This window comes from Atractosteus spatula, chromosome 22, assembly GCF_055471065.1.
Source record: "Atractosteus spatula isolate fAtrSpa1 chromosome 22, fAtrSpa1.hap1, whole genome shotgun sequence".
Classification (NCBI taxonomy): domain Eukaryota; kingdom Metazoa; phylum Chordata; class Actinopteri; order Semionotiformes; family Lepisosteidae; genus Atractosteus; species Atractosteus spatula.
In genome coordinates, this window is record NC_142727.1 from 3,028,604 (window position 1) to 3,039,566 (window position 10,963).

Here is a 10,963-nt window from a genome sequence, read left to right on the forward strand (position 1 = left end):
GCGCGAGAGATTAAAAAAAGTCTCTTATTACGTCACGGAGACTCGCTCTATACCGGCGTGCTTCTTGGTAAGCGCTCTGCGTGATGTCATGAAGAATGCGACGGAAATAGCTCTCTCTGCTAAGCGACGGAAACACGTGCCTGTCTTTGCCCACATTTCTCGTTCGTTCGTGTTGCTACGGCTGCATGTGCCCGGACTTTTAAAACCTTAGAGCTGGATGATCCGCCTTATACAAACAACAGTGAGTTTTCGTTTTACTTAAAAATATAAAAAATCGAGGGACACAGGAGGGTGGGGGGAGAGAAATCTTGACTGTGTAGTTAAAGTCCCGTTACGATTGTAAACGGATTCTTGTAAAACTTCAATCCGAATTCGAACTATTGAGATGTTTATTTACTACCGCTGCATCCTCGCTAAAACATCAAGTGAATCGATAGTAGTAAAGAAGAAGTGTTTAGACATAGAAAAAGTAAGGGAATAATAAAAAAAATAACTCCCCCGATCAAATTTATCGTACAGGCCTGTAGATGGATTAGTGATCGGAGGAGGGTTTCTTTAAAAACGCTATGGAAATGTGTTCGCTTTTTGTCAGCCACTGAAATTAAAACGAAGTACTGTTACTAGAAGCTGAAGTACTAGTATCCCGTGAAATTGTGAAAGAGGTAAACCAGATTCCTATCGTGCAGCGGTTTCATCACAGTAGCCTGCAACCTATCAAATGTGAAATCTAGTTGGCATTTTAATAATTGATTTAGACATCTGATATCGCTTTGCTTTTTCTTGTAGATTGTAGGTTTGTAGACGTTCTAGTTATTTCTCTCTGAACTACATCTGTTCAACAGTGTTTTCTTTTTCTGAACCAGTAAGATTTTATTTGTAAGAAATATCAAGCCATGCGAATCTGTAGGATTGCCAGTATTCGAAGTTTGTCTTTGCAGGATCTGTCATTTTATGTTTGAGATCATATGTCTAAAGTCATTTTATTTTCGTTTGTGTAGGCTGTGATTGGTTAATTTAGAGGTCAGTCATGGGGCGGAAGTTAGATCCCACCAATAAGCAGAAGCGAGGGCCGGGACGAAAGGCCAGAAAGCAGAAGGGCGCAGAGACAGAAATTCCCAACTTCTTGCTGGAGGGTAAGCAGCCATTCTGATCATTTAGGCTCTGCACTAAGGACTGTGATGTACTGGGTGGACTAACATGGGCTCCACCTGCTTAGACTCCCACTGACAGAGCAGGCTGGACTGGACTGACTGGACTGGGATCTGGATGAGTTCTTCACTGGGATTATAATCAGACTCACACTGACACTGCCAGAGCAGTCTGAGAGTCTCCAGGCTGGACTGGACTGACTGGACTGGGAGCTGGATGAGTTCTTCACTGGGATTATAATCAGACTCACACTGACACTGACAGAGCAGTCTGAGACTCTCCAGGCTGGACTGGACTGGGAGCTGGATTAGTTGTGAACTGGGATTATAATCAGACTCACACTGACACTGACAGAGCAGTCTGAGACTCTCTAGGCTGGACTGGACTGGACTGGACTGACTGCACTGTGAACTGGATCAATTGTTAACGTATTACTCTGCCAGTATTAGTATGATTATGTCAGAGTCACTTCAGTGTGAGATGTGAGACACAGTTGTTTTTTTAAAAAAAGAATTACTAATATAATTGGAATATTTTGTTCCCTTTTAGGTGATAGTGCGTCTAAAAGACTTGGAAGCAGAGCAAGAAAACGGTAGGAAATATCATCACCACTACTGCTCTTGGTATTTTAAATTGCTGTTCCCCTGCTTCTTGCAAGTTGTGATTGTTGCTGTTGTTACTTCTCCGTAGTGCTGTGAAGCGTTCTGTTCCCACCTCCCAGCCTAAGAAGCCTGAAAAATCAGAAATAGAACCAAAACAGACAAAGAAAGGTAATCAAATCTTAATGCTTAAAACAATGTTTTCTGAATAAACAAAATGTATTAGTTGTGTCTCTAGGGTCTGTATTAGGGTCTGTGTTAATTTCTGTGTGTGAGGTGTGTCTCTAGGGTCTATATGAATCTCTTTGTGTGAGGAGTGTTTCTAGGGTCTACATTAGGGTGTGAGGAGTGTCTCTAGGGTCTGTATTGGGGTCTGTATGAATCTCTGTGTGTGAGGAGTGTCTCTAGGGTCTATATTGGGGTCTGAATGAATCTCTGTGTGTGAGGAGTGTCTGTAGGGTCTATAGTAGGCTCTGTATTAATCGATCGGACTTTCTCAGGCTTCAGCGATGAGAACAGCGAGTGGTTGAAGCCAGCGAAGCGGAAGCGTCCTGTGGCCCAGTCCGACAGCGAGGGCGATTCGGAGGCTGAGGAAGAGCAGGTGCAGGAAGGGAGCGAGGGAGAAGCCCGGGAGGAGGACGTGAGCGCAGGAGGGGAGGAGGAAGCTGAGACCGATGACGATGAAATGGTAGATGACTACGGAGTGGCGGAGGACAGCGATGAGGGAGAGGAAGAAGGCAGCGACGGGGAGGAGGTATAAGCCTGCCTGGTGTTCTTCCTCAAGAATTGGTTAGAAGTTAACAGTGGAGGTGAAGAGTGTACTTCTTTAGTTTGCAGGCACTGATGTCTTATTTTATAACGGACGTTTTTTTTTCCACTTCAGTGGCCCTGTACTCATCTAGACATCTGTTCCTCCAGCTCGCCATCTAACTGGCCCATTTCCATTGTACATTCTCTTTTGTTGCATTTTCACCATTTCCCATTTTTACTCCTGCTCTCTCTCGAGCCCTCTTTCCTTCTCCCCTTTTGTCTCTTCCTCTGGTGCCCCGGCTTTCTCTTCCTCGTTCCTTCTGGCCGGCACAGTTGCTCATAAGGACGTCTTGTCTGTCTTGTCTCCCTGCTGTGCCCCCCCAGTTGCTGCCGATCGAGAGAGCGGCAAAGAAGCAGAAGAAGATGGAGAGGGAGCTGGAGGAGGACAGCGAGGAAGAGGAGGAGGAGGAGGAGACGGGGAGCGAGGGTGACGCCCCACTTGCGGCTGCCGACGAGACGGAGAAGTTCCAGCTGCCCACTTCAGATGAGAGAGCGAGAGAGGGTGCGCCTGCTTCCTTGGGGGGGGGGGAGAAGGCCGGATTTCGGATCATTTTTCTCCATTCCCCCAGCAACAGTCTATGTTTGGCTGTCGGGAATTTCCCAGCTGATTTCGGATTTGAAATAGCTGTCTGATTTTTTTTTTTAATTCACTCATCCTTACTGCTGGTTAACCCTCACCCCCTGTCCCTTTTCTCCTTGCTCCTACTCAGGCCTGCTGCCCCTGGACCTGCAGTCCATCCACCAGCGGATTAAGGACAACGTCGACGTCCTGGGACACTTCAGCGCCAAGCGGGAGGAGGGGAGGGAGAGGGGGGAGTACCTGGCCCTCCTCAAGCAGGACCTGGCCATGTACTACAGCTACAACACCTACCTCATCGAGCAGATCATGGACCTCTTCCCCCCTGCGGAGGTCAGTGCCCATCTGGAATCTGGCTGAGGGATCTGCTGAGCCGAGGGGGGCCTGTTTTTTCAGCTTGGGTTCAACCAGCTGCTGGCCTTCCGCCTACCAGAACCCCATCCTCCCTGTGGAATTGGGGGCTGGCGAATGAGTAAGCAGACGGGAAGTACGAGCCGTATCGCCTGAGGCAGACCCTTGTGCTGCCGGCCGAGGTGTCACGGCGCTGTCAGCGGTTCGCGAAACGGGCTCCATTTCGGCTCTAGGGAAATTCTCAAAGTCGCATGTAAATGGATGAAAGATCAGAGCCAAGATGGCTGACGAGGCACATGCTCTGTTCAAGTTCACGTTTATTTGTCATTGTCGCCATATACAAGTATACAGTGGAATGAAATATCATTCCTCCTGGTCCACAGTGCAAATACAGACAGGACACTGACATAGACATTGTAGACAGGACCCACATAGTGCATGTTACAAGGTAAATGTATAATACAATATACGCGACACACTGGGGGGATTTAAACCCTGTTTCTGGAATTGGAGTGGGTGCAAGTAGATTCCAGGGTGTTGAGGAGCCTGCGGGAAGAAGGTGTTCCAGAGTCTGGTGAAGCTGGCCCGCACACTGCGATCTCTTTTCCCAGCTGGTAGGAGGGCAGAGTTTATGGGAGGGGTGGGAGTCATCTACTATACTGGAGGCCCTGTGTCGGCACCGTTTGTGATCGATAAGTTGTCTGTGCCATTCCCACGCTGTGTGTCTCCCCTGCTCCAGCTGATCGATTTCTTGGAAGCCAATGAGATTCAGCGGCCGGTCACCATTCGGACCAACACCCTGAAGACGCGGAGGCGGGACCTGGCCCAGGTAAGACCGCCACAGCCTCCCGCAGCCCCACAGCGGACTGTAATCATCAGCGTGCGAGGATCGCGGCCTCCTCTTAGAGATCGCATGGAGAGCTGCAGCTCGCCAGCTCCGTTTTCGAGCCCTCCGCTCCCTTTGGATCTGTGAACATCCGCTCGGTGTGACCTCCTTTCCTCCCCCTCCCTCTTTCAGGCTCTGATCAACCGTGGGGTGAATCTGGATCCCCTGGGCAAGTGGTCCAAAGTGGGGCTGGTTATCTTCGACTCCTCCGTTCCCATCGGTGAGTCTGCGCTGCGTGAGCCATCGTCGTCGCTGGCTCGCTGTTCTCCCCTGTGTTGTTCATTGCCCCCTGCGTGTGACACCTTGCTCTTCCCCACATGAGACACCATCTTAAATTTCCTCTGCCGGGCTCTATAGTGGTTGCTCGCCCTGGTTTAGTTTTTCTGATCGTTTCCCATCTGGTCAGGAATTGCGGTTAACTGCTTTTTAACAGTTTTGGGGGGAAAAGGGTTCTCCTTTCTGGCGATGATAGGAGGCTTCCCCATCAATGTGTGACAAAAGAGAAGGCACAGTCAGTGCTGTCTCACCATCCAGGCAGTCAGTGTGTGCGCGCGCTCAGTGCACGGATCTCTACCTCTCTTTCCTTCCAGGCGCCACTCCGGAGTACCTGGCCGGTCACTACATCCTCCAGGGCGCCTCCAGCCTCCTGCCTGTAATGGCTCTCGCCCCCCAGGAGGGGGAGAAAGTGCTGGACATGAGCGCTGCCCCGGGTGGCAAGACGACTTACATGGGTAAGTTGCACTGTGCGGTCAGTTTTAAACTGTCTGTTTGGGGCAGGCCAGGTCGTGGCAAGACTTAGGTCCTTCCTGCGCATTAATTACTTGATTTTCATTTACTGAAGTGAAGGTCCCTGCCCTCGGGTCTAAGTTAATATTTATGTCTGGGAAGTCTCTTTAGATACAATATTAATCTTTGTGAGTGAGGTATATCTCTAGGGTCTATATTAATCTCTGTGGGTGAGGTGTGTTTCTAGGGTCTATATTAGCGTCTGTATTAATCTCTGTGTGTGAGGAGTGTCTTGAAGATTTTATGAAGATCTGCATTAACGTGTATTAGATGTGTCCCCTAGGCTCTTTGTAAGCATCTGTATTAATCTCTCAGCTCTGTTTTAGGATCTGTATTAGTGTGTGTTGGGAGACTCTGGTACTTACACTCTGAATTAGGGACAGTATTGATGTTTCTGTGTGAAGAGTATCTGGAGGGTCATTACTGGAACTCGTACTGTGGCAGGAGTGTGTACCGAGGTCTTTATGATCTGTCCATGTTCATGACTGTGCACTGATTCCCTCAGCTCAGCTGATGAAGAACACGGGGGTGATCGTGGCCAACGACGTCAGCGCAGAGAGACTGAAGAGCGTGGTGGGTAACCTGCACAGGCTGGGCGTCAGCAACACCGTGGTCTGCAACTATGACGGCAGGAGTTTCCCCAAGGTCAGTGTGTGTCGCTGCCAGCACGCGGGTGGGCCAGCATGTGTCGGAACGCCATTGCAGTCCTGTGCCCGACTGTCGGGCGAGTGGGTGCGTGTTTGAGCCGGGGCGTATCCACGTCCGCGCGCGGTGGGGGGCGAATCATCGCAGAGGAGTCAGTGCGTTTGCATCACTGTGCGCCTGATCCGCACTTGTGCCTGCATGGCGGGTGATGTCCCCGGCTCTTCTCTGGCGGCTTGTGTGGGGGTGGTTGGCGCACGCCGATCCCGGTCTCTGATCGGTTGTCTGTGATTGGTTTGCTTGGCAGGTGATGGGCGGTTTTGACAGAGTCCTCCTGGACGCCCCGTGCACTGGTACTGGAGTTATCGCCAAAGACCCGTCCGTCAAGACCAGCAAGGTAATGAAACCTCTTCTGTAGTGACTTTGGTTAAAGTTGCAGCATCTCTGTCGATTTCTTTGCCCTCTTCGAGCACTCGCACTGTGGCCCTCGCCTTCAAGCCATGGAATCTGATACAAGTACTTCTGAGTGGGTATATACTGTCCTTGCAGCAGCAGTGCACAGCAGTTCACCAGCAGGCACTGAAGATTTTGCGCCCTGGCCACCCGCCCCCTGGTGGACAGCAGGGATGTTAACCACTTCTGGTGCATTTTGTCAGTGTCCACAGCAACCTGCACACCTGTAACACATCCCCCCCCATCCCATCGCATTGTAAAGCCGGGCGTTAATCGTACCCTGGAAACGTGAGGGATCCTGTTTCAAACTTGATGGCTATATTTTTTTTTTCCTGCAGTCAGTCCCTAAAAAATTCAAATTGACTGTCGGATCGCCCCAATTCTGGGCCAGGCCTTTGGGGGAAAATAGCACGGGCTACATCTGATGGTTTTCTGTTTTACCTTTCTCACAACCCCCCCCCCCCTTCTCTCTCAGGATCAGGCTGATGTCTTGCGTCACGCTCACCTGCAGAAGGAGCTCCTGCTGTCAGCCATCGAGTCGGTGGACGCCGATTCGGAAAGCGGAGGCTACCTGGTCTACTGCACCTGCTCCATCATGGTGCGTCGCTCGCTCGCTCCTCCTCAGTCCTCCATCTGTAGAAACCCTCTTCCCTCTCCGTCGCCCGTGCCTGTGCCTTTCTCTCTCTCCTACCCCCCTCCCTGCCTCGGTGCGTGCGGGCGCTGCATGGCGCTGCGCTCGGCAACTTGAGCACTCCGCCACCACCAGGGCACCCGGTGGGGAAACGGCGCCCCCCTCGCACTGGGCAGGCCGAGCGGGGGAACGGCGCTGTGACACTGTGGGCTGTTTGCAGGTGGAAGAGAACGAGTGGGTGGTGGACTACGCCCTGAAGAAGAGGAACGTCAAGCTGGTGCCGGCGGGGCTGGACTTCGGGAAGGAGGGGTTCAGCCGGTGAGGAGAAAACGTCCTGTGGCACAACACCAAGCACAAATGCAGAGGCAGCACAAACACTGCAGCGCTGTGAGCTTTGTAGGGTGGGGGCAGTAAAAAAATAAATAAAGTCAGGTTAATAGTGATAGAATGTAGGGCAGTCAGACATATGCCGTGATAAAAAGGGGGAGTTTTGAGTTTCGATTCAGAGCGAATCAAAGAATTTATCTCTCATAGAGTCTGAGGAAAGGCATTCCATAACACTGGAGCAGCACCGGGAAAGGCACAGTCCCCAAAAGTCTGAGATGTAGTCCTGGGTGCAGTGAGCAGACCCAGGCTCAGCTGACTGGAGCCTATGAGAGGGAGTAAACATGGAGGAGCTCAGAGATGTACGATGGAGCTAGATTGTTCAGAGCCTTGAAAGTCAGCAACCGGATCTTATTTTGAATGTGTGACTTCATAGGCAACCAGAGTAGAGACTTAAGGTCTGGTGTGAGTTAGTAGTCTAGCTGCAGAGTTTTTGAAATGTGTTGTCATGTTGCAGATTGCTGCACTGAGCCACACTGCTGTGGTTCAAGTAATATAGCAGGAGTTTGGCCAGGCCCTGTCTGTCTGTGTTTCAGCCTCTGGAGACGTTTCACTTGTTCACTTGAAAAGCAAATCCCGGCACCCTGTAGCTGTCGGGATCGCCGGCTCTTCCTGCTTTGAGTGGAGCCAATTCACTTGCTTATCTGCTGGAAACACGCATTCCACGTCTTTGCAAGTTGGTGCTTTAAGGGTGACTGATAAAGTCTGTTGGATTGAGGCTCTGAAGAGTTGATGTTTGGCCTCTCCTGGTGTATAGGACATCAGTATTACTGAACTTGAGTGATGAAGGAAAAAACAGTGTTGAACATGTTCAAGTAATCTGTTGCTCTCTCTCTGGTTTTATATTATTTCCTGTTTTTTTTTCCTTATTTCTTTATGTATAGTAGAAAGACAGTTTCTGTTTAAAGGATTGTCTTTGACTAAGGTTGGATGATCGGAATCGATTATCATCAAGCGAGTGCATATGTTGCATTATTACATGGGTCTCCTGCCTGACAACACACTGTCAAAGTGAGATTTTTATCCCAGCTTTGCAATAGGTAACATGTATTGCATACAGCTAGACGGATCCACTGATGCTGGAAACAAGTTCAGCTGTTGTTCATAATGACCATGAACTGACCTGGCATTACTGCCAGGCATGTAAAATAAGTGTCACTCTGCCCAACCCAGTTGCCAGACAGATTTTAGGAGAGCACGCAGCGATGCGCTCAGACCGTTCGTGGCCCTGGATCGCTAACAGAGCTGATCTTGCAGTTTTGATAATGTCGCTTTAGCTTTGGAGCAGCACACTGGCGCATCTCTTAGCATTGCTGCCTCACAGCGCCGGGGCCCTAGGGTTCAATTCCAGACCCGGGGTGCTATCTGTGGGGGAGTTTGCATGTTCTCCTAGTGCTTGCGTGGGTTTCCTCTAGTTTCCTCCCACTGTAAAAAGACATGCTGGTGGGTTAACTGGCTTCTGGGAGAATTGGTCCTGGTGTGAGTCTGTGTGTCTGCTTGTGCCAAGGGATGGATTGGCATCCCGTCCAGGGTGTACCCTGCTTTGTTTGCCCCTTGTTTGCCAGCACAGGCTCCGGCTCTCCCTTGATGCCGAATTCAGCTCTGACTGGTGCCTGTGAAATGTGCCTCAGAGAACCTCATGTATTAGAGACATGACATCACCTTCCTAGAAACCTACAGGGTGCAGAGACCTCTCCCACCGGCTCAACGCCTAACAGAGCTCCCTACTGTCCAGGGTGTGGCTCAGAGCTGGGGATCCACCTGGGTCGAATCCCAGCAGGGGCAGAGCAGACCAGGATGCTGGGAGCTTTGGAAATCACCACGTCCAGAGCGTTAGTCAAGGGGAAAAGGTTGCTGGGACATGCCGGATTTTGAGCCCTGTTGCTAATGGGCTTTGTGTTCAAGCACTTACTTGCCCTAAGTAGTAAGTCTCTTCTTTCCTTTTCTCTCTCTCCAGGTTTAAGGAACGTCGTTTCCACCCCTCCCTCCGTCTCACCCGCCGGTTCTACCCCCACACTCACAACATGGACGGCTTCTTCGTGGCCAAGTTCAAGAAGTTCTCCAATAGCATTCCCACTGCCACCACAGGTACAGAAAGAAACCCCTGGCACCTGCAGGCGGCCATGCTGGCTCTAACATGCTGTCCACTTGCATACAGGACAGTCAGTTGGGGTGGAGCCAAAATGGAGCCAGTCTCACTAACACTGAAGCTTATATTCAACATGAGACAGTGCGTTAGTACCTTAGTTATCATATAAGGAAGAGTTTGTCATTGGGCCCCTGAGCAAGGCCCTTAACCCCAACTGCTCCAGGGGCGCCGTATAAATGGCTGACCCTGCGCTCTGACCCCCAGCTTCTCTCCCTGTCTGTGTGTCTCATGGAGAGTATGGGGTATGCGAAAAAGACAAATTCCTAATGCAAGAAATTGTACATGGCTAATAAAATTATCTCTGTTTACACTTGTACACACTATGACAGCGCCCTCTGGCCTGTGGGAGGAGGAACTGCAGCTCTCATGCCGAACTGTGTAACTGTTCTCTTTCTCTCTCTCTCCGTCAGAGGACGTGGGCGACGCCCAGCCGAAGGAGAACGGGGCCGAAACCTCGACAGGCTCCGCTAAGCAGGGGTCAGAAGCCAACGGCAAGAACGTCCCCCGGAAGAAAGGGGAGGGGGAGAAAGGACGGGAGAAGAAGGCTGGAGGGAAGGCGAAGGTGGGAAAGAAACCGGAGGAGAAGCAGCAAGTGAGGAAATCGGACGGGGAGAAGAAGGGGGGGGTGAAGGCAGGGAGCCGGTTCGAGAAGAAGAAGAAGAGCCAGAACCTGGGGAAGAAAAACGACGCGAAGGGGAAGAACAAGTTTAAAAAGTTTAAGAAAGCGAAGCAACCAAACTAGACTGAGTGAAAAGTCCTCGACAGTGCAGCGGAGTATGTACTACGCTTCCCATCTTCCCTTGCTGTGGGACAAGCAGGGTCTGGATCCCTAAGGCATTCTGGGACATGTAGTTGTTCTACAGCTACGTGATGATATGCTTCCCATGGTCCCTTTCAGGAAAGCAGCCTGATGGCACAGGGGAAAATGCTGCCTCTGTGAAAGCTGTGACTTTTAAAGTTAATTTTATGGGAGTGGACTTTGTTAAAGTTTCATCTTAAGTGATTCATACATCCACCCCCCTTCCTGGCTCTTGCCAAGCTTGCGTAGTCTTCTTGTGCCAGTGGGGAATTCTGGGAACTAATCCAGCTCACAGTGATGTCAGTTCAGTCCTATTTTCTTTATCTCTAAGATAATTGACAGCATGTTATTTTTTTTCAATTAAACACCCAGTCTTCCTTTTACAATGGAATAAGCAGAGGTTAATTAATTGCCGACAGAGGGAAAAAAAATGCTTTTGAAGTTTGCAATTAGCTTCCCTTTGGTTCCTTAGCATATCACATGCTGACACAGCTCCCCATTCTGAATTTGTAGAGCAATTTAAGGCGTCTGTGTTCCCTGTCTTTCCAGAATTATTTTTGTATGGTTTTTGATGAGTAATTCAGAAAATGTAAAAACAATGTGCTGTTAACGTATCAGAAAAATACACACTGTACTTTTTTAAATACATCAAGTTAAAGCCCTGACAAGGGGAGTCTGATTGTCATCTCAGTTTATAACTACTCAGTAAAGTTAGTCCTGGCCTGTTTTAACAAATAACACAACACC

At 50.0% G+C, this 10,963-nt stretch overlaps 1 protein-coding gene across 1 annotated transcript; it reads left to right on the forward strand.

Annotated features, from left to right (window-relative positions):
• The first annotated feature begins 122 nt into the window (after positions 1-122).
• Positions 123-10,887, forward strand: nop2 (NOP2 nucleolar protein homolog (yeast)). The gene is made up of 16 exons (XM_088939952.1): positions 123-241; positions 999-1,133; positions 1,699-1,741; positions 1,840-1,919; positions 2,249-2,502; positions 2,883-3,060; positions 3,269-3,468; positions 4,226-4,315; positions 4,505-4,592; positions 4,963-5,103; positions 5,664-5,803; positions 6,108-6,197; positions 6,729-6,851; positions 7,105-7,202; positions 9,226-9,356; positions 9,828-10,887. The coding sequence occupies exons 2-16, from the start codon at positions 1,028-1,030 to the stop codon at positions 10,157-10,159; spliced, it is 2,094 nt and encodes a 697-aa protein (XP_088796078.1). The 5' UTR covers positions 123-241; positions 999-1,027; the 3' UTR covers positions 10,160-10,887.
• The last annotated feature ends 76 nt before the right edge of the window (positions 10,888-10,963 follow it).

Excerpts from the sequence above, each read along its gene's own strand:
- nop2 (XM_088939952.1), top strand. The coding sequence starts at position 1,028 with ATGGGGCGGAAGTTAGATCCCACCAATAAGCAGAAGCGAGGGCCGGGA. Across the intron at positions 1,134-1,698 it reads TCCCAACTTCTTGCTGGAGG|GTGATAGTGCGTCTAAAAGA; the intron begins GTAAGCAGCCAT and ends GTTCCCTTTTAG. Across the intron at positions 6,852-7,104 it reads ACTGCACCTGCTCCATCATG|GTGGAAGAGAACGAGTGGGT; the intron begins GTGCGTCGCTCG and ends GGCTGTTTGCAG.